The sequence below is a fragment of the Lepus europaeus genome, chromosome 13 (assembly GCF_033115175.1).
Source record: "Lepus europaeus isolate LE1 chromosome 13, mLepTim1.pri, whole genome shotgun sequence".
NCBI classification, from domain to species: domain Eukaryota; kingdom Metazoa; phylum Chordata; class Mammalia; order Lagomorpha; family Leporidae; genus Lepus; species Lepus europaeus.
The window spans coordinates 24245362-24268062 of NC_084839.1; the positions used below are offsets into that span (position 1 = coordinate 24245362).

At 46.0% G+C, this 22701-nt stretch overlaps 1 protein-coding gene across 1 annotated transcript in view; it reads left to right on the plus strand.

The window, feature by feature from the left end:
• Positions 1-11391: 11391 nt before the first annotated feature.
• The window catches only part of SPATA31H1 (SPATA31 subfamily H member 1), a 32646-nt gene continuing 21336 nt past the window's right edge, over positions 11392-22701 (plus strand). Inside the window, exon 1 of the mRNA XM_062208825.1 lies at positions 11392-11529. Within this exon, the coding sequence (XP_062064809.1) occupies positions 11392-11529 (138 nt within the window). The remainder of the gene's footprint in view (positions 11530-22701) is intronic.

Sequence of the window (22701 nt, forward strand, 5' to 3'; positions counted from 1 at the left end):
GTTTGAAGGAAGACGCTGATATCAGGTAGAAGAAGGAGGGGCCTCAGCCTGGTTCCAGGCATGAGCTCCACAAACACAACAAAACCCTAAGATCCCATCTAAACGCAAGCAGGGCTTCAACAGGTGGGTCACATCGCAGAGGTTGAGAGGACAGGCACTGCATCTAGATGGTACAAATGCTTCCTTCATGGGAGAAGGATGAACTGGGTCACATTTAAATTAGTGCCTAGGTTCTGTGGGGTGGGAGCAGAAGGAGGATTCCTGGAACATCTTAAAGTGCCAAAAAGTGAGGAGTCGTTCAAGAATTCAACAATGGTGGGGGGGGGGGGTGTCAAAGGGACACAGGAGCCAAAATGAAACAGCTCCTAATGGCCAGAGCTGGAACAATTGAATAACAAAGGAAATAATATGATATCGGGCTAAAACACAAGGCACAAAGCAAACATATGAGTTCTACCAATATAAATAAATGATTGAATACACAAAGCAGGGTGAGGGGAGATGAGTTTTCTGTACACAGAAATTACAAGTAACATATGTTAATACTCCCCTCCAGGAAATGGAGCTTAATCACCTAACACCTCTTATGTGGGCTGGCTTCACCGGCTCACTTTCAAAGAATGGAGTACAGAAAGAGGAAAAGAACAAGGGGCCTCAAAAAGTTCATGGAAAATGGAATTTAAAGTTAATTCTGATACAAACAAATTTGAATCTCATATGCACAAGGAATCTTCAAAAAATCATGGAAAACATATAGTATGAAAATACTATGCAATGGGACCAGCATTGTGGAGCAGTGGGTTAGTCTGCCCCATGCAACTCCTGCATCCCATATGAGCACCCGATCAAGCCCTGGCTACTCTCCTTCTGATCCAGCTCCCTGATGGCCTACATATTACCCACATGAAAGAAAGACCTGGATGGAGTTCAAGGCTCCTGTCTCTGGCCTGGCCCAGGCCCGATTATTCTGATCATCTGGGGAGTGAACCATCAGATGGAAGATTTTTCTGTTTCTCTCTCTCTGGGTCTCTCCCACTCGGTAACTCTGCCTTTCAAATAAATAGATAAATCTTAAAAAACAAAAAACAAACAAACAAAAAAAAACTATGCATGGATTTCAAAAAACATTGCACCAAAATAAGGTGTTGGTTTTTTTTTTTTGTTTTTTTGTTTTTTTGTTTTTTTTTTTACAGGCAGAGTGGACAGTGAGAGAGAGAGAGACAGAGAGAAAGGTCTTCCTTCTGTTGGTTCACCCCCCAATGGCAGCTGCGGCCGGCGCACCGCGCTGATCCGAAGCCAGGAACCAGGTGCTTCTCCTGGTCTCCCATGCAGGTGCAGGGCCCAAGCACTTGGGCCATCCTCCACTGCACTCCCTGGCCACAGCAGAGAGCTGGCCTGGAAGAGGGGCAACCGGGACTAGAACCCAGCGCCCCAACTGGGACTAGAACCTGGGGTGCCAGCACCGCAGGCGGAGGATTAAAAAAGATTTATTTATTTGTTTTTGAAAGGCAGTGTTAGAGAGAGAGAGAGGAAGACACACAGAGAGAGAGAGAGAGAGAGAGAGAGAGAGAGAGTCTTCCATCTGTTGGTTTACTCTCCAAATGGCCACAACAGCCAGAGCTGGACCAGTCTGAAGCCAGGATCCAGGAGCCTCTTCCAGGTCTCCTACAGGGACCTAAGCACTTGGGTCATCTTTCACTGGTTTCCTAGGCACCTTAGCAGGGAGCTGGATCAGAAGCAGAGGAGCCAGGATTTGAACTGGCACTCACTCATATGGGATGTGGCACTGCAGGCAGAAATTTAAACCACTACACCACAATGCTGGCCCCTAAACTTACCTTTTAATTCTACTTTTTTTTAAAAATTTTTATTTATTTATTTATTTATTTATTTGACAGGCAGAGTGGACAGTGAGAGAGAGACAGAGAGAAAGGTCTTCCTTTTGCCGTTGGTTCACCCTCCAATGGCCGCCGCAGTAGGCGCGCTGCGGCCGGCGCACCGCGCTGATCCGATGGCAGGAGCCAGGTGCTTCTCCTGGTCTCCCATGGGGTGCAGGGCCCAAGGACTTGGGCCATCCTCCACTGCACTCCCTGGCCACAGCAGAGAGCTGGCCTGGAAGAGGGGCAACTGGGACAGGATCGGTGCCCTGATCGGGACTAGAACCCAGTGTGCCGGCGCCGCAAGGCGGAGGATTAGCCTAGTGAGCCGCGGCGCCGGCCTTAATTCTACTTTTTTTTAAGAAAAATTTTATTTAATAAATATAAATTTTGAAAGTACAACTTTTGGATTATAGTGGTTTTCCCCCACATAACCACCCTCCCACCCGCAAACCATCCTATCTCCTACTCCCTCTCCCATCCCATTCTTCATTAAGATTCATTTTTAATTATCTTTATATACAGAAGATCAACTTAGTATGTACTAAGTAAAGATTTCAACAGATTGCACCCACACAGACACACAAAGTATAAAGTACTGTTTGAATACTAGTTTTACCGTTAATTTGCATAGAACAACATATTAAGGACAAAGAGCCTATACTGGGGAGTAAGTGCACAGTGACTCCTATTGTTGATTTAACAATTGACATGCTTATTTATAACATCAGTAATCACCCAAGACTCTGGTCATGAGCTGCCAAGGCTATGGAAGCCTCTTGAGTTCACAAACTCCGACCTTTTAATTGTATTTTTTCATCAGCTTTTTGAAGTATTCTTATACTTACCAAAAGAAAATTGCTATGGTAATGTTAGTATCAGACAAAATAAGTCAAGACATAAAGTCTTCGGAGATTAAGAGGCTCTTCACGGGGTTGGGCACTGTGGTGCAGAGGGTCAGGTTGCTGCTTGGATCCGCAACCCATGTGCGAGTGCTGGTGTGAGTCCCAGCTGCCAACTTCCAATTCAGCTTCCTGCTGATGCATCCTTGGAGACAGCAGGTGGTGGCCCAACTTCTTGGGCCCCTGCCACCCACATGGGAAATCTGGATGGCGTTCTGGCCTCCTGGCTTCACCCTGGCCCAGCCCTAGCTATTGTGGGCATTTAGGAAGAAAATCAGCCAATGGAAGATCTCTCTCTCTCTCTCTCTTTCTCTCTCTCTGTCACTCTGCCTTTCAGGTGGATGGAAATGAGCATTTTGTAAAAAAAAAAAAAAAAAAAAAAAAAAATCTTGAGAGTGAATTCACCAGATATCTATCTTAAATAATTTAGAATATTTTTTTTCCTTTTTAAAGATGTATCTATTTATTTGAAGGCAGAATTCCAGAAAGGAGAATAGAGAGATTGATTTCTTCTGTTGGTTCACACTCCAAAGGCACACAATGACCAAAGCTAAGCCAGGCTGAAGCCAGGCAATATGGTCATAATTCAAGTTCTCCCAAGTGGGTACAGGAGCACAGACACTTGGGCCGTCATCCTCTGCTGCTTTCCCAGGTGCATTAGCAGGGGGCTGGATCAGAGTGAAGCAACCAGGACTCGAAGTGTAACCCATACGGGATGCCAGCATCATAGGCGGTAGCTTAACCTGCAATGCCACAATGCTGACCCCTCTTTAGTTGCTTTGCAACATCCTGTCAGCTCGATGCTGACGTTTGCTCCATCTCACACATATCCATGAGTCCAGCAAGGCTTGCAGCATCAGTTTGAACGTTGCTGTGGATTCTGACCCAGCACTGCATACATTATCTTCTCTACCTCCTCTCCAGTCAGTGTATACTTGAGTCTTTCTCAGGAAGATGATGAGAAGGAGACATTCCTTAGGTTGCAGGGACCTTGCAGACTTCTGGGCTAGCTCACCAATGTTGTTTCCAGACAATAATCCTGCTCCTGATGCTCACAGCTTTAATTTGCCACAGCTGAGTGCTGGCCAGAGGAAAGGGTGTATTTCCAGAAGGCAGCTGCAGTCTCGGGAAAGAAAGTCCTCCCAACCCAAAGAAGCCTTTTGCTACCAAACCACGCAGCACAATTTAGAATATTTTTTAAAAAATCCACAGACCTCAAAGGAGAAATACACAATTAGAGTAGAAAATTGTACATACTTGTCTTTTTTTTTAAGATTTATTTATTTATTTGAAAGTCAGAGTTACACAGAGAGAGGAGAGGGAGAGAGAGAGAGAGAGAGAGAGGTCTTCCATCCGTTGGTTCACTCTCTAATTGGCCACAGTGGCTGGAGCTGCGCCGAGCCAAAAGCAGGAGCCAGGAGCTTCTTCTGGGCCTCCCATGCAGGTGCAGGGGCCCACGGACTTGGGTCATTTTCTACTGCTTTCCTAGGCCATAGCAGAGAGCTGGATCAGAAGTAGAGCATCTGGGTCTCGAACCGGCGCCCACATGGGATGCTGGCACTTCAGGCCATAGCATTAACCTGCTGCACCACAGTGCCAGCCCCACATACTTGTCTTAGTAATTGGTGGAAAATCAGACAAAAACTTAAGATACTATAGATTTTAACATTAAGATAAGCAAAACAGATTAAATGGACATATAGAGATACCATTTCTATCACATGCTGAATACATTCTGTTTTTAAATATGCATAAAATTTTTAAAAATAGATCAGAGGCCAGCGCCATGGCTCAGTAGGCTAATCCTCTGCCTTCAGTGCCGGTACCCCGGGTTCTAGTACCAGTTGGGGCACTGGATTCTGTCCTGGTTGCTCCTCTTCCAGTCCAGCTCTCTGCTGTGGCCTGGGAAGGCAGTGGAGGATGGCCCAAGTGCTTGGGCCCTGCACCCGCAAGGAAGACCAGGAGGAAGCACCTGGCTCCTGGCTTTGGATCAGCGCAGCGCGCCAGCCGTAGCAGCCATTTGGGGGGTGAACCAACAGAAGGAAGACCTTTCTCTCTGTCTCTCTCTCTCTCTCTCTCTCACTGTCTGACTCTGCCTGTCAAAAAATAAATAAATAAATAAATAAATAAAAAGACCAGAAATTGAGAATAAAGTCTAGAAATATTTCAAAGCATCAAAATTATGTAAAGTAGGTATTCTGACCATAATGTACTTTTGACAGATAACTAGAACTTTTAAAATGAAATTCTCAATAATCCATGCATCAAAGAAGAAATCGTTATGGAAATTCAAAAAGTTGGAACTGAATGATAACAACAAGGCTACATGTCATAACTGTGGAATGCAGCTAATGTAGTACGTAGGAGGAAATTTATATCCTCAAATGCATATATTAGGGGAAAAGATTGAAGATGGGCATTCTAAGCATTCATCTTAAGAAATAAGTTAGAAAACTGGCAGCAAAATAAATCCAAAGAATGTAGAAGTAAGAAAAATAATAAAGGTAAAGTAAGAAATTGTTGAAATACAAAACAAGCATACAAAAATTAGTTCTTTGAAAGGACTAATACAATTGACAAATCTTTAGAAATATCAAGGAAAGGGGGAAAAAAGAGAAGACACAATAGCCAAATACCATAAAAGCAAAGGAGACATTAGAACACTTCAATAACTTTAGAGCAATACATGTGAAAACATAGATTGAGTGGAAAATTTACTAGAAAATATATCTCCCAAAGCTGACTTAGAAAAAAAAGAAAAAACAACAACAACAAAAATGGCTGGCGTTGTGGCATAGTGGGTAAAGCCACTCTCTAAAATGCCAGCATCGGCTGATGTCACGGCTTAATAGGCTAATCCTCCGCCTGCGGGGCCGGCACCCCGGGTTCTAGTCCCGGTCGGGGCGCCGGATTCTGTCCTGGTTGCCCCTCTTCCAGGCCAGCTCTCTGCTGTGGCCCAGGAAGGCAGTGGAGGATGGCCCAAGTGCTTGGGCCCTGCACCCGCATGGGAGACCAGGAGAAGCACCTGGCTCCTGGCTTCGGATCAGCGCGGTGCGCTGGCCGCAGCGCGCTGCCCACAGCGGCCATTGAGGGGTGAACCAATGGCTAAAGGAAGACCTTTCCCTCTGTCTCTCTCTCTCACTGTCCACTCTGTCAAAAATAAATAAATAAAATAAAATAAAATAAAATAAAATGCCGGCATCCAAAATAGGCACTGGTTTGAGTCCCAACTGCTCCAACTCAGACCCAGTTCCCTGTTAATGGTTTGAGAAAAGCAGCAGAAGATGGCCCAAGTACTTGAGCCCCTGCACTCACGTGGGAGACTGGGATGGAGCTCCTGGCTCCTGCCTGCAGCCTGACCCAGCCCTGACTGTTGCCACCATCTGGGAAGTAAAACAGCAGATGGAAGATCTCCCTCTCTCTTTGTAACCCTGACTTTCAAATAAATAAATCTTTTTTTAAATAAAAAGTTCATGGAGAATGGAATAAAAAAATTTGTCAGTAGTGTTAATCCTCATTTAGATGGACTCTTTAGTAAAACAAAAAAATCCCTGCTTAAGACAATTCCAGGCTTATATGGATTCGCTGACCAGTTCTACTAAACACTGAAGGATCCCAATCTTACCCAAAATGTTTCAGGACATTAAAAAAAGAAACATTCCTTGGCCGGCGCCGTGGCTCACTAGGCTAATCCTCCGCCTTGTGGCACCGGCACACCAGGTTCTAGTCCCGGTCGGGGCACCAATCCTGTCCCAGTTGCCCCTCTTCCAGGCCAGCTCTCTGCTGTGGCCAGGGAGTGCAGTGGAGGATGGCCCAAGTGCTTGGGCCCTGCACCCCATGGGAGACCAGGAGAAGCACCTGGCTCCTGCCATCGGATCAGCGCGGTGCGCCGGCCGCAGCGCGCCTACCGCGGCGGCCATTGGAGGGTGAACCAACGGCAAAAGGAAGACCTTTCTGTCTGTCTCTCTCTCACTGTCCACTCTGCCTGTCAAAAAAAAAAAAAGAAACATTCCCTAACTCCTGAATCTAATATAACCTTGACATCTCAAACCTGCCAAAGATAAAACAAAAGGAGAAAATTATAATCTGGCCTCATTCATGAAAATAGGCAAAAATCCTAAACAAAATATTAGCAACTGTCAAAGCAATTTATTTGAAGGTCAAATGACCAATTCACTTTTGAAAATGTGTTCCATCTGTTGGTTTACAAAGAAAGTCAAGTTAAAACTATAGTGCAAGGTGGAACTTCCAGCCGCAACAGACTGGGGCTTCTGCTGATGGAGAGGAGCTGTCAGCCTTGGGAGGGTGCAGCTGGACAGTGAGAGCTCCTAACGGAGCTCCCCAGGCTCTACCACTGTGCCGGTTCATCACCTTGAAGAACTACGCTGGCCCGACGAAGCCCATGCCAAGGAAAGGCTCTGTGGAGGGCTCTGAGCCATCAGGCAGCAAGTGTCTGCTAAGAGCAGCAGGGAGAGGAGCTCCAAAGTTTCAGGTGGCCCAGTCAAGCCTGAGAGAGCTACCACGGATGGATTCAAGAAGAGAGATGGAAAGGGCAAGCGTAAGAAGAGCAAAGCAGCACAGTGAGAGGCACTGACTTTCCTGTTTCCACCAACTCACCCCCCAACTGCTATTCTTCCTTTGATTCTTCCTTTTGGCCACAAAGCTAGATTTCTGGCTCCCCATAGGTACTGTTTTCTTGTGCAGTTAAGGTCATCTGGGAGAGAAGGGTTGAGTGTTTACAGGGTAGTTGCGGTAAGAAGCCAGTTTATTTTAGATCTGGTTGGTTGATCTGTGCTGCATGGTTGTATTTTCCTAAATTATAGCTTAAAAGTCTCTGTAGTCATCTCTGTGAAACTCAGTGTGTCATTAAACCTGTCTATCAAAAAACAACAACAACTACAATGCAACACTACCATCACACACACCAGACAGGCTAAAATTAAACATCCTGATAGAACTACATGTTGTCATGAAAATGGAGCAAGGAGAACTGCCATTCACCACTGGTGTTAGTATAAATTAATATAAGCACTTTGGAAAACAGTTTGGTACTGTCTGCTGAAGTTGAAGTTACACATACCCTGTAACATAGCCGTTCCATTCAGCATCACCTAGCAACTTACTAGAAATGCCAGATTCACAAGTTTTATCCTGAAACTACTCAACCAGTAGCAATCTGTGTTTTAGCAAATACTCCACCTGCTTCTAATGCATGCTGGCATTTGAGAACCAGGGGCTGGCACTGTGGTGCAGCAGGCTAAGCTGCCACCTGCAAGGCTGGCATCCTGTATCAGAGTGCTGGTTCAGGTCCCAGCTGCTCCGCTTCTGAGTCAGCTCCCTGCTAATGTGCTTGGAAAAACAGCAGAAGATGGCCAAGTGCTTGGACTCCTGCCACCCATGTGGGAAATCAGGGTGGAGTTCTGGGCTCTTGGCTTTGGCATGGCCCAGCCCCAGAAGTTGCAGCCATTTGGGGAGTAAACCAGCAAATAGAAGATCTCTTTCTCTCAGTTTTGCCTGTTGTCTAACTCTGCCTTTCAAGTAAAGAAAATAAAATCTTTCAAAAAATAAAGTACAATTTGAGAACAACCACCTAAGAAAATAAGAGTATATATCCAACAGGATACCTGGACAAGGGTGTTTTTAACAATATGGCTTATAATATCTAAATACTGGAAGCAAGCAAAATGTCCATCAGTATCCTAATGGATAAAGATATTATGGAATAGTTACGATACAATAAACATGAGTGAGTCAAAGCTATACAAAATAGCGTGGATGACTCTCTTAAACATAATGGTGAGTTGATATTTAATAAACAAAAAAGTTATATAAATATAAAGAAAGGCTCTTGTCACAGTGTACGTATAGGGTTTAAGAACCTAAAACTACCTTCAGTCCTAATCTTTTCTTAGAACTCCAGGCTGGAGGAGCAGGTGCTGGTTGGGCCACTGCCTATAACGCTGGCATCCCATATGGGCACCAGTTTGGGTCCTGGGTGTTCCATTTCTGATCCAGCTCCCTGCTAACATGCCTGGGAAAGCACAGAAGATGGATCAAGTGTTTGGGCCCCTGAACCCACGTGGGAGACCCAGATGAAGCCCTTGGCACCCAGCTTTGGCCTGGCTCAGTTCTGGCCATTGCAGCCATTTGGTGAGTAAACCAGCAGGTGGAAGATTTCTCTGTCTCTCCCTGTTTCTCTGTAATTCTGCCTTTCAAATAAACAAATAAATAAGTCTGAAAAAAAAAAAAAAGAAATCCAGGCTGGAATATAACTAGCATTTGCCGCATAGCATGCCCTCAGTGTATAGAATTCTCTCACTATTGGGGCCAGCATTGCACCCAGCAGGCAAAGCCACTGCCTACAACACTGGTATACCATATGAGCACTGGTTCATGACCCAGTTGCTCTACTTCCAATCCAGCTCCCTGCTGGTGGCCTGGGAAAAGCAGCTGAAGAAGGTCCAAGTGTTTGGGCTCCTGCCACCCACATGGGAGACCCAGATGAAGATCCTAGCTCCTGGCTTCGGTCTGGCCCAGCCCTGGCTGTTGCTGTCATCTGAGGAGTGAACCAGTGGATGGAAGATCTCCCTCTCGTTGCTCTCTCTCCCTCTGTGTAATTCTGACCTTCAAATAAATAAATAAAATCATTTTTAAAAAAGAATTCTCTCGCTCTATTTTTATATTTTTAAATTTTTTTTTTATTTGACAGGTAGTTATAGACAGTGAGAGAGAGAGACAGAGAGAAAGGTCTTCCTTTCGTTGGTTCATCCCCCAAATGGCCGCCACGACCAGTGCTGTGCTGATCCGAAGCCAGGAGCCAGGTGCTTCTTCCTGGTCTCCTATGCGGGTGCAGGGGCCCAGGCACTTGGGCCATCCTCCACTGCCCTCCCGGGCCACAGCAGAGAGCTGGACTAGAAAAGGAACAACCGGGACTAGAATCCGGTGCCCATATGGGATGCTGGCACCGCAGGCAGAGGATTAACCTATTGAGCCACGGCGCTGGCCCCCTCTTGCTCTTTATCATTATAATCTTCATAGTAACCACAGAGTACTTAATAATATGGATATATAATATTTGTTTAACTACTTCTTTCTTAATGGGTGTTCTAAGAACAATATTTAGGCTGCCCCTGAACTAAAAATTCTATGAGGTGAGAGACCACATGTCTGTCTTTAAATAGTGACTGCTACTCAATAGTTCATTGAATCAATTTTCCAGTTTAACTTTTTTAAAAAAAGATTTATTTATTTTTATTTGAAAGAGTAACAGGGAGAGAGAGAGAGAGAAATACAGAGAGATCTTCCATCAGCTGGTTCACTCCCAAATGGCCACAGGACCTGGAAGTCAGGAGCCTAGAACTCCATCCAGGTCTCCCACACTGCTGTCAGAGGCCCAAGCACTTCAGCCATCTTCTGCAGCTTTCCCAGGCACATTAGCAGGGAACTGGATCAGAAGTGGAGAAGACAAGAATCAAACTGGTGCCATATGCTGGCATTGCAAGTGACAATTTAACTAGCTGTACCACATGCTAGTCCCAGAGTTGAACTTTCTTATAAGAAAAAATATTCCGGCAGGCGCCGTGGCTCAACAGGCTAATCCTCCACCTAGCGGCACTGGCACACCAGGTTCTAGTCCCGGTTGGGGCACCGGATTCTGTCCCAGTTGCCCCTCTTCCAGGTCAGCTCTCTGCTATGGCCCAGGAGTGCAGTGGAGGATGGCCCAAGTGCTTGGGTCCTGCACCCCATGGGAGACCAGGAGGAAGCACCTTGCTCCTGGCTTCGGATCAGTGCGGTGCACTGGCCGCAGCACGCCGGCCACGGCGGCCGTTGGAGGGTGAACCAACGGCAAAGGAAGACCTTTCTCTCTGTCTCTCTCTCTCACTGTCCACTCTGCCTGTAAAAAATAAATAAATAAATAAATAAAAAATATTCCAGCCAATTTTATTAAACTTTGATTTAGTATAAACTGATTCCTTGTAAATTCTGTTTGTAGTATATTAACCTTAGAGAATTCATCCAAATCTGGATGAATGACAGAATGTATGATTTAGATTTGGAAAATGAGACCATAGATTCTGGATGGAGTGGTCCTTCAAGATCATTGAATTTCCCTCTTGACATCTCTGTCTCAATGCAGCAGCAACTAGGAAATATGTCACGTATCAGACTTGTGAAGCCACCTTTCTCAAACTTTCTGAGTATTAGTTAAACCATCCTGGTTTTCTTAAATGTACTTGATCTTGTTTTCTAGTTTGTGTCTGGAACATACGACACTCTAACTCAGGCCTCTAGGGGGTGACTGGCAGAACAGGCCATTAGGAAGGCCTACTCCTCCGAAACCCTATCTTTACCCTGCCTACTTGATGACAAGTGTTCAGCTCAATCCTAGAAGAGTGATGGAGAGCTCTTCTCTGAGCTTTGGCTGTCAGGGCAAGGCCATGGGCGGCCACAGGAGGGAGCAGCAGGTGGTGCTCTGGGTATGGCTCAGACTCAAGCAGCATGCACATTGGCTGGATCCTGTCAGGTTTTTCTTGGAATGTCCATTGTGATGTCATATGGAGTCATAGCCTTGAGGCAGAAAACTCTGGCTGAGAGGGGCATGGGGTTGAGTGATGGCGCTAATCTGGGGGCTGGCCATCCCACTGCCATCTTCCCTCAGCCTTTCACTATTATTTGGTCTTCTTGTTTGTGGATTTTGGGTGCTGTTTTTTAGGTATCAGCATTTGAAGCAGGTGGCAGCCAAGACAGAGGTATGTGATGCAATTTTTTTTCTTGTAATTCACTGCTCCCTGCCCCTGAAACTACCAATATCCTTGCTCTCTGGGGCATGGGGAGAACTGCATTGAAGGGAGAGTGGGGTTTTGACAGTGTCCTTTAACCCCATTTCAACAAACCTGTGCATATATTTGAGGAAAGTTATACGTATGTTATATAGAGAGTTATATATATGAGGAAAGTTATGTATAACTATGTGTGTGTGTATATATGTATATCTTTGAGGAAATAGGATGTGACAAGAGTTCATAGAAATTTTTTTTTTTTTTTGACAGGCAGAGTGGACAGTGAGAGAGAGAGACAGAGAGGAAAGTCTTCTTTTTCCGTTGGTTCACCCTCCAATGGCCGCTGCGGCCGGTGCATCTCGCTGATCCGAAGCCAGGAGCTTCTCCTGGTCTCCCATGAGGGTGCAGGGCCCAAGCACTTGGGCCATCCTCCACTGCCTTCCCGGGCCACAGCAGAGAGCTGGCCTGGAAGAGGGGCAACCGGGATAGAATCCTGCGCCCAGACCGGGACTAGAACCTGGTGTGCCGGCGCCACAAGGCGGAGGATTAGCCTGTTAAGCCACAGCGCCGGCCATGAGTTAATAGAAGTTTAAATGTTGTTAAAGGGGGCCAGCCCCATGGCTCACTTGGTTAATCCTCTGCCTGTGGCGCCAGCATCCCATATGGGTGCCGGATTCTAGTCCCGGTTACTCCTCTTCCAGTCCAGCTCTCCGCTGTGGCCCGGGAGGGCAAAATGGAGGATGGCCCGAGTGCTTGCGCTCCTGTACCCACATGGGAGACCAGGAGGAAGCACCTGACTCCTGGCTTCGGATCGGCGCAACACTGGCCGTGGCGGCCATTTTGGGGGTGAACCAACAGAAGGAAGACCTTTCTCTAGTCTCTCTCTAACTGTCTGTAACTCTACCTGTTGAATAAATAAATAAAACCTTTAAAAATAAATAAATAAATGTTGTTAAAGACATGGGAGGTATTTTGAACCAGGCGTATCTATAAAATGCCTTCTGCGACAGTTCAGGTTTGAGATGTGCTTCAAACGAGGGTGGGATTTTGAAGGTGGATAGGTTGGGGAGTCAGGTAGTGAAAGATAATAGACTGGGGAAAAGCATAGGAAGAGGAAAAGCATGGGATATGTGTGAGGACAGGTGTGGGCACCAGTCTGGATGCTGTATAGATGTGTAGGGAACCTACTCAGACAACAGGCTGGAAAGTTGACAGAGGTTGCCTTGGGAAGGGTTTTAAATATCAGGCTGAATACTTAATATAAATATGATTCTGTATGCAACTGAAACATCAAAAAATTTTAAAGCCAGGTAGAGATGTATTTAGATCTGTGCTTTAGAACATATATAGGGGCCAGTGCTATGGCACAGTGGGTTAAAAGCACTGGCCTGCGGCACCAGAATCCCAAATGGGTGCCAGCTTGAGTCACAGCTTCTTCACTTCCGATCCAGTTCCCTGCTAATGGTCCGGGAAGGCAGTGGAGAATGGCCCAAGTCCTTGGGTCCCTGCACCCACAGGGGAGACCTGGAGGAAGCTCCTGGCTCCTGGCTTCGGATCGGCTCAGCTCCAGCCATTGCAGCCATTTGGGGAGTGAACCAGTGGATGGAAGACCTCTCTCTGTCTCTACCTCTCTCTGTAGCACTGTCTTTCAAATAAATACAATAAATCTTTTTTAAAAAAGAACATACATAGATTTATATTTTATTTTTATAGGAACATATATTCATATTTATTTATTTGAGTTACATTCAGAGAGAGATCTTTCATCGCTGGTTCACTCTCCAAATGGCTGCAATGGCTGGAGCTGGGTGGGAGGGTCCAAGCACTTGAGCCATCCTCTGTTGCTTTCCCAGACACATTAGCAGGGAGCTGGATTGGAAGTGGAGAAAAAACCAGCACTCATAAAGGGATGCCTGCATTGTAGGCGGTGGTTTAACCCATTAGGCTACAACACTGACCGCAAGACAAACATTTTAAAAAAATTTTTTTAAGATTTATTTATTTGGCCGGCACTGTGGCTCAATAGGCTAATCCTCCACCTTGCGGCGCTGGCACATCGGGTTCTAGTCCCGGTTGGGGCACCGGATTCTGTCCCGGTTGCCCCTCTTTCAGGCCAGCTCTCTGCTGTGGCCCGGGAGTGCAGTGGAGGATGGCCCAAGTCCTTGGGCCCTGCACCCCATGGGAGACCAGGATAAGCACCTGGCTCCTGCCTTCGGATCAGCACGGTGCGCCAGCCGCAGCGCGCCAGCTGCAGCACGCCGGCCGCGGTGGCCATTGGAAGTTGAACCAACGGCAAAGGAAGACCTTTCTCTCTGTCTCTCTCTCTCTCTCACTGTCCACTCTGCCTGCCCAAAAAAAAAAAAATTATTTATTTAGTTGAAAGAGTTACACAGAGAGAGGAGAGGCAGAGACAGAGAGACAGGGAGAGAGAGAGGGAGAGAATGTCTTCCATCTGCTGGTTCACTCCCCAATTGGCCACAATGGCTGGAGCTCTGCTGATCTGAAGCCAGGAGCTTCTCCGGGTCTCCCATGTGGGTTCTGGGGCCCGAGGACTTGGGCCATCTTCTACTGCTTTCCCAGGCCATAGCAGAGAGCTGGATCAGAAGTGGAGCAGCTGGGACCTGAACTGGCGCTCATATGGGATGCTGGCACTGCAGGTGGTGGCTTTACCACTATGCCACAGCACCACCCTCCCCTTTTAAGTTTTTTTAAAATTTTTATTTATTTACTTGAGTGAGAGAGTTACATAGAGAGAGAGAGAGTGAGAGAAAGGTCTTCCATCTGCTGGTTCTCTCCCGAAATGGCTGCTGGACCTATCCGAAGCAAGGAGCTTTTTCCAGGTGTCCCACATGGGTGCAGGGCCCAAACACTTGGGCCATCTTCTGTTGCTTTTCCGGGCCATAGTAGAGAGCTGGATTGGAAGAGGAGCAGCCGGTATACAAACTGGTGCCCATATGGGATGCCAGCTCAGCAGGCAGAGGCTTAGCCCACTATGACACAGTGAGACAGATTTTCAAGAAACTGACTCACACAACCGTAAAGTTAGACATTTTACAAGGCTAAATTGACATAAAATTAACTATCACCATCTGATGTTTTCTTCTAAGAATTTTATAGTTTAGCTGTTAGATTCAGAACTTTGCTCCATTTCGAGTTAATTTTTGTACAGATATTAAATAAAGGTTCAAATTCATTTATATTCAGTTGTCACATCATCATTTGTTGAACAGACTTTCTTATCCCAATTGGTCATAGTATCCTTGCAGATAATTATTTGATAGTAAGTATAAGGATGTATTTCTAGACTCTCAATTCTCCTCTACTGATCTATGTGACTATCCTTATAACAGTACCAAACTGTGTTGTAAAAAGTTTTAAAATCAGGGCTGGCTTCGTGGCTCACTAGGTTAATCCTCTGCCTGCGGCGCCAGCATCCCATGTGGGCACCGGGTTCTAGTCCCAGTTGCTCCTCTTCCAGTCCAGCTCTCTGCTGTGGCCCGGGAAGGCAGTGGAGGATGGCCCAAGTGTTTGGGCCCTGCACCTGCATGGGAGGAAGCACCTGGCTCCTGTCTTTGGATCGGCGCAGCGCGCTGGCCATAGCAGCCATTTGGGGGGGGTGAACCAACGGAAGGAAGACCTTTCTCTCTGTCTCTCTCTCTCACTGTCTAACTCTGCCTGTCCAAAAAAAAAAAAAAAAGTTTTAAAATCAGGAAGTATGAATCCTTCAGTTTTGTTCTTTCTCGAGATTGTTTTGACCATTCAGGAACCCTTGTAATTTCACATGAATTTTAGGATGAACTTTTTATTTTTATTTTTATTAAAAAGTCATTGGGATTTTGATGGGGATTCATGACACTGATTCTGTACACTGTTTTGGGGAATGTTGCTATTTTAACAATATTAAATCATCCAGTCATGAACAAAGAATGTCTTTGCATTTGTTTAGTATTTAATTTCTTCAAAAATACTTTGTAGTTTTCAGTGTCTCTCTTGGGTTCAGTTTATTGTTGGGGAGGGATGCAGCTCTCATTCTATGTTGGACTGTGTAGGTGTGAGTCCTGATTCCACTCCCAGCTACAGTTTCCTGCTAACACATACTTTGGGGGGCAGCAGGTGACAGATCAAGTATTTGGGTCCTTGCCATCCATGTGAGAAACACTGCTTGAGTTCCAAACTCCTGGCTTCAGCCTGGCCCATTCCTGACTGTTGTAGGCATTTAGGGAGTAAAATGGATGGAAGATTTCTGTCTGTCACAGTCTCTATGCCTTTGAAATAAAAATAAATGAATAAAAGTTATTCTTGGATAGTTTATTCTTTTTGATGTAAATCTCTTTGATGATAAAATGAAATTGTGTATTCTTTAGGAATTTCTATAGGTAGGGTATGTTACCTGTGAACATAGATGGTTTGATGTCTTCCTTTGCAATTTGGATGGCTTTTATTTCTTTTTCTTGCCTGGTTTTCTGGCCAGAACTTCCGGTGCAATATCACAACAGCTTCCTTCATTCCTTCCTGTTTCTTTTTCCTTCAGTTCAGCCTGGCAATTTTCCTGCTGAGGCGGCTGAATAAGTTCATGGTTCACACTCATACTAACCTCCTTACCAAAGGGGTAGTTTAGCCACATCCTTAGCGTTTTCTTTGAACATATTTTCTCATTTTCTGCAATATGAATGAGTTGATAATTCTCTAAAACTTTACATTCTAGTTCCTTTTTTGCTTACTATTCTGCCTTCAAGTAGTTTCTTTCTTCTGTTTCTCTTCTTCTTCTTTTTTCAGAGATTTGTTTATTTACTTAAAAGTCAGAGTTAGACAGAGAGAGAGAGAGAAGTCCTGCTAATGTGGACCCTGGCAGGCAGTGGTGATGGCTCGAGAGACTGGGTTCCTGCCACTCACATGGGAGACCTGGATTGAGTTTCCATCCTTGGCCCAGTCCAGCCCTTGCTGTTGTAGGCATCTGGGGAGTGAATCAGTGGATGGGAGCTTCTGTCTGTCTTTATTCCTCTGTTTCTTAAGTAAATTTATGAAATAAGAAAACAAAATTTTTTATTTAGGGGCCAGCGCTGGCATCCCATATGGGTTCCAGTTCAAGTCCCGGCAGCTCCACTTCTGATCCATCTCTCTCCTTTGCCCTGGGAAAGCAGTGGAAGATGGCCCAAGTGCTTGGGCCCCTGCACCCACATGGGAGACCTGGAAGAAGCTCCTGGCTCCTGGCTCTGGATCGGCACAGCTCTGGCCATTGTGGCCAATTGGGGAGTGAACCAGTGCTCACTCTCTCTGTCTCTGTCTCTCTCCCTCTCTCTCTCTCACTCTCTCTCTGCCTTTCCTTCTCTCTGTGTGTAACTCTTTCAAGTAAATAAAGAAACCTTAAAAAAAAAAAAAAAAGAACTCTTCCAGGCTTTACCCATTACACATTTTTAGGAGTTATAGCAACACTCTCCAATTCTTGACACCAATATCTTTATTTGAGTTTATTTGAGCTCCTATAACAAAATACTGGGTTTTTTATAAACAACAGAAATTTATTTTTTGACACTGGCACTGTGACATAGTAGGCTAAACCTCTGCTTGTGGCGCCGGCACCCCATGGGGCACCAGTTTGTGTCCCGCTGCTCCTCTTCTGGTCAGGCTCTCTGTTTATGGCCTGGGACAGCAGTGGAAGGTGATCCAAGGGCTTGGGCCCCTGCACCCACGTGGGAGACCCGGAAGCAGCTCTTGGCTCCTGGCTTCAGATCAGCCCAGCTCCAGCCGTTGCAGCCATTTGGGGAATGAACCAGTGGATGGAAGATCTCTCTCTACATATATATTACTACCTCTCAAACTTAAAATAAATAAATAAATAAATATAGTTGTCACAGTTCTGGAGGATAGAAAGTCTAGGATTAGGGTGCCAGCGTGGCCAGATTCTTCTGAGGGCTCTTTTCTGGGATGCTGACAGCTGACTTCTCACTCTCTTACATGGTAGAAAGAGTGATGGATATCACCGCAGATTCTTTTCTTTTTCTTTTCTTTTCTTTTTTTTTTTTTTTAAAGATTTATTTATTTGAAAGTCAGAGTTACACAGAGAGAGGAGAGGCAGAGAGAGAGAGGTCCTCCATCCGATGGTTCACTCCCCAACTGGCCGCAATGGCCAGAGCTGCGCCGATCTGAAGCCAGGAGCCAGGAGCTTCCTCCAGGTCCCCAATGTGGGTGTAGGGCCCCAAGCACTTGGGCCATTCTCCACTGCTTTCCCAGGCCATAGCAGAGAGCTGGATCAGAAGTGAAGCAGCCGGGTCTCAAACCGGTGCCCATATGGGATGCCCGCGCTTCAGGCCAGAGCATTAACCCGCTGTGCCACAGTGCCAGCCCCATGGAGATTCTTTTTTTAAAAAAAATATTAGGCCGGCGCCCCGGCTCAATAGGCTAATACTCCGCCTTCAGCGCCGGCACCCCAGGTTCTAACCCGGGTTGGGGCACCAGTTCTGTCCCGGTTGCTCCTCTTCCAGTCCAGCTCTCTGCTGTGGCCCAGGAGGAAGCACACGGCTCCTGGCTTCAGATGGGCGCAGTGCTGGCTGTAGTGGCCATTAGGGGAGTGAACCAATGGAAGGACAACTTCTCTCTCTGTCTCTCTCTCACTGTCTAACTCTGCCTGGCCAAAAAAAAAAAAAAAAAAAAAAAAAATTTAAATTTATTTATTTATGTGAGAGGCAGAGTTACAGTCAGTGAGAGGGAGAGAGAGAGAGAGGTCTTCCATCTGCTGGTTCACTCCCCTAATGGCTGTAATGGCCAGAGCTAAGCTGATCAGAAGCCAGGAGCCAGGAGCTTCTTCTGGGTCTCCCACGTGGGTGCAGGAGCCCAAGTGCTTGGGCCATCCTCCACTGCTTTCCCAGGCCATAGCAGAGAGCTGGATCAGAAGACAAGTAGCCGGGACTTGAACTGGCCCTCATATGGGATGCTGGCGCTGCAGGTGGAGACTTTATCTGCTACGCCACAGCGGTAGCCCCTGGAAATTCTTTTATAGGAACAGACATCAATGTAATATCTTACATCATGTTGAGGAAGTTCCTTTCTATTCCCGATTTGTTGATTTTTCATCATGAGCAGGTGATGGATTTTGTCAGATGCTTTCTTTGCATCAGTGATTGATAGCTCTCCAGTGACTTCAAGCAGAAATTTAAAAATATATATATTGTGCAGATTTTATTGTTTTTCACTTGAGGTATTCAAGTCATTACTGTAGATAGAAACCCTGAACTCATTTTTTATTTCTCCATTTTTTCCATCTACTTGCTTGGAAGTTATGCACCATATTTCTATTCTTTTAGTAGTTACTCTGAGGATTTCAGTTTATACTCTTAGCCAGTTCTCTACTTAGTAGCAAGCCCCATCCATTTAAGTTTTAATATTTAATACCCTGCACTCTTAATTTCTAAAAGGGATATTTGATTAGTGTTCTAAATGTGTCAGATCACTTTTTATGGTTTTCTGTTCCTTACAAATATATTTAGGCTTCTATTTTACTTCTTTAAATATAAAATGCAAGATACTCTGAGAGTATCTTGTTTGCTTTTGACTATGGCACCATCAACGCAGGACCACTTTAAATTCATCATTTGAGGGTCTTTTGGGACTATTAAATACAAACGATATGAATTTGACCTCTGAAGTCAACCTGCGGTTACAGTTTCCCAAGGACCTCCCTAGTGTTTAATGCTTAACCTCTCAGTGTAAAGGCAACTTTTTGAAGTCCCCTGGGGTTAGGAATGAGTGGCAGATTTGTCATTTTGAGATTCCAGCTGAATGTGGGAGGTTCTACAACTGTATTTTATTTTATTTTAAAGATCTTATAGGCCGGCGCCGTGGCTTAACAGGCTAATCCTCCGCCTTGCGGCGCCGGCACACCGGATTCTAGTCCCATTGGGGCACCGAATTCTGTCCCGGTTGCCCCTCTTCCAGGCCAGCTCTCTGCTATGGCCCGGGAAGGCAGTGGAGGATGGCCCAAGTCCTTGGGCCCTGCACTCGCATGGGAGACCAGGAGAAGCACCTGGCTCCTGGCTTCGGATCAGCGAGATGCGCCGGCCACAGCGGCCATTGGAGTGTGAACCAACGGCAAAAAGGAAGACCTTTCTCTCTCTCTCACTATCCACTCTGCCTGTCAAAAAAATAAATAAATAAAATAAATAAATAAATAAATAAGATCTTATAGAGTTATCTGAAAGCAAGAGTTACAGAGAGGCCGGCGCCGTGGCTCAACAGGCTAATCCTCCGCCTTGCGGCGCCGGCACACCGGATTCTAGTCCCATTGGGGCACCGAATTCTGTCCCGGTTGCCCCTCTTCCAGGCCAGCTCTCTGCTATGGCCCGGGAAGGCAGTGGAGGATGGCCCAAGTCCTTGGGCCCTGCACCCCATGGGAGACCAGGAGAAGCACCTGGCTCCTGCCTTCAGATCAGCGCGGTGCACCAGCCGCAGTGTGCCAGCCACGGCAGCCATTGGAGGGTGAACCAACAGCAAAGGAAGACCTTTCTCTCTGTCTCTCTCTCTCACTATCCACTCTGCCTGTCAAAAAAAAAAAAAAAAAAGAGTTACAGAGAGACATGGAAAAAACAGGCAGGCAGCGACAGAGATTGAGAGAGATCTTTCATCCACTAGTTCACTCCTCAGATGGCTGCAATGGCCAAGGCTGACCCAGGCTGCAGACAGGAACCAGAAGATTCATCTGGGTCTCCCACGTGGGTGGCAGGAACCCAAACACTTGGGCCATCTTCCAGTACTTTCATATGCTATTAGCAGGGAGCTGGATCAGAAGTAGAACAGGGGCTGGTGCTGTGGTGCAGTGGGTTAAAGCCCCAGCCTGCAGTGCGAGCATCCTATATGGGTGCTGGTTCGAGTCCTGGCTGCTCCACTTTCAATCCAGCTCCCTGCTAATGCACTTGGGAAAACAGTGGAAGATGGGCCAAGTCCTTGAGTCCTTGCCAACCACATGGGAGACCCAGAGGAAGCTCGTGGCTCCTGGCTTCAGATCACCTCAGCTCCAGCTGTTGCAACCACTGGGGAGTGAACCAGCACATGGAAGACACCCCCCCCGCCCCGTCTCTACCTCTCTTTCAACTAAATAAAACAAATCTTACAAAAAAAAAAAAAAAAAAGTGGAGCAGCTGGACATGAACCAGCACCCACATGGGATGGGATGCCAGCTTTACCTGCTGCCTCACAACACTGGTACTTGTACTTTAAATAATCTTTTAACTGACAATATTAATCGTATATTTTTATGGGGCATACTATGCTGTTTCTACTTGTACTTACATTACATTAACTGAAGCTAATTAACGCATCCACAATTTAACATTTTTAAAAATTTTAACAAATATGCCTTATAGTTTGTCTTTTTATGAAGAATTTTTTTAAAAAGTTCTTCTCCAGGGGCCAATGCTATGGCACAGTGGGTTAAAACTCTGGCCTGCGAGTCTAGCATCTCATGTGGGCACAAGTTCATGTCCTGGCTTCTCCACTTGCAATTCGGCTCTATGCTGATGGCCTGGGAAAGCAGTAGAAGATGACCCAAGTGCTTGGGCCCCTACACGCATGTGGGAGGCCTGGAAGCTTCAGACCAGCCCAGCTCCAGCCATTGTGGCCATTTGGGGAGTGAACCAGCAGATGGAAGACCTCTCTGCCACTCCCTCCCTCTCTCTCTCTCTCTCTGTAACTCTGCCTCTCAAATAAATAAATAAATCTTTTTTAAAAACAACAACAAAAACAGTTATCTTCCCTAAGTCACAAAGGCTTTCTCTTAACATTTTGTTTATATTCCAGTCTTACTTTTCACATTTTAGTTTTTAATCCACTAGGAGTCCACCTCTATATGTATTATTAACTAGTGATTCAATTTTATTTTTCTCTTTAGAGTGAGCCAGTTTTTCCATCGCCACTTAATAAAGAATTATTTTCTCTTTATTGTGCTAATTGTCATATTTACATGAGTCTGAACTTTCCATTCTGTTCTATTGATCTATTTGTTCCTGTTTTTATTACCTAGAGTTTTATAGTATGTCTTAATGTTTGTTACAAGTCTCTCTTTTGCTCTGCTTTTTAAGGTTGGCTTAGATATTAGCAGATCTTTATTTTCCTATGTAAATCTTAGGGTTTAACAAGGTCTTGAAAAACATTCCAACTGAAGTACAGGTTGGGAGTGCTTTCAAGTATAATTTAATTTGGGAAATAATGACATCTTTATAATTCTTAATTATCCCCACCAAGAGCCTTAGAATCTATTTCCATGTAGTCACATCACTTTCCATGTCCTTTAGGGTTTGATAGTTTTCTTTTCTTTTTTTTTTTTTTTTTCTTTTTGACAGGCAGAGTGGACAGTGAGAGAGAGAGAGAGAAAGGTCTTCCTTGTGCCATTGGTTCACCCTCCAATGGCCGCCACGGCCGGCACACTGCGACTAGCGCACCACGCTGATCCGAAGGCAGGAGCCAGGTGCTTCTCCTGGTCTCCTATGCGGGTGCAGGGCCCAAGCACTTGGGCCATCCTCCACTGCATTCCCTGGCCACAGCAGAGAGCTGGCCTGGAAGAGGGGCAACCGGGACAGAATCTGGTGCCCCGACCGGGACTAGAACCTGGTGTGCCAGCGCCGAAGGTAGAGGATTAGCCTATTGAGCCACGGCGCCGGCCAAATAAATAAATCTTAAAAAAAAATTTTAAAAATGTTTGTCTTGGGGTCAGTGTTGTAGCCTAATGGGTTAAACCACCGCCTACAATGCGGGACAGAATCCGGCGCCCTGACCGGGACTAGAACCCGGTGTGCCGGCGCCGCAAGGTGGAGGATTAGCCTGTGAAGCCACAGCGCCAGCCTCCTTTTTTTTTTTTTTTTTTTTGCCAGGCATAGTTAGTGAGAGAGAGAGACAGAGAGAAAGGTCTTCCTTCCGTTGGTTCACCCCTCAAATGGCTGCTATGGCCAGCGCGCTGTGCTGGCCCGAAGCCAGGAGCCAGGTGCTTCTCCTGGTCTCCCATGCAGGTGCAGGGCCCAAGCACTTGGGCCATCCTCCACTGCCTTCCCAGACCACAGCAGAGAGCTGGCCTGGAAGAGGAACAACCGGGACACAACCAGTCCCCCCACTGGGACTAGAACCCAGGGTGCCGGTGCCTCAGGTGGAGGATTAGCC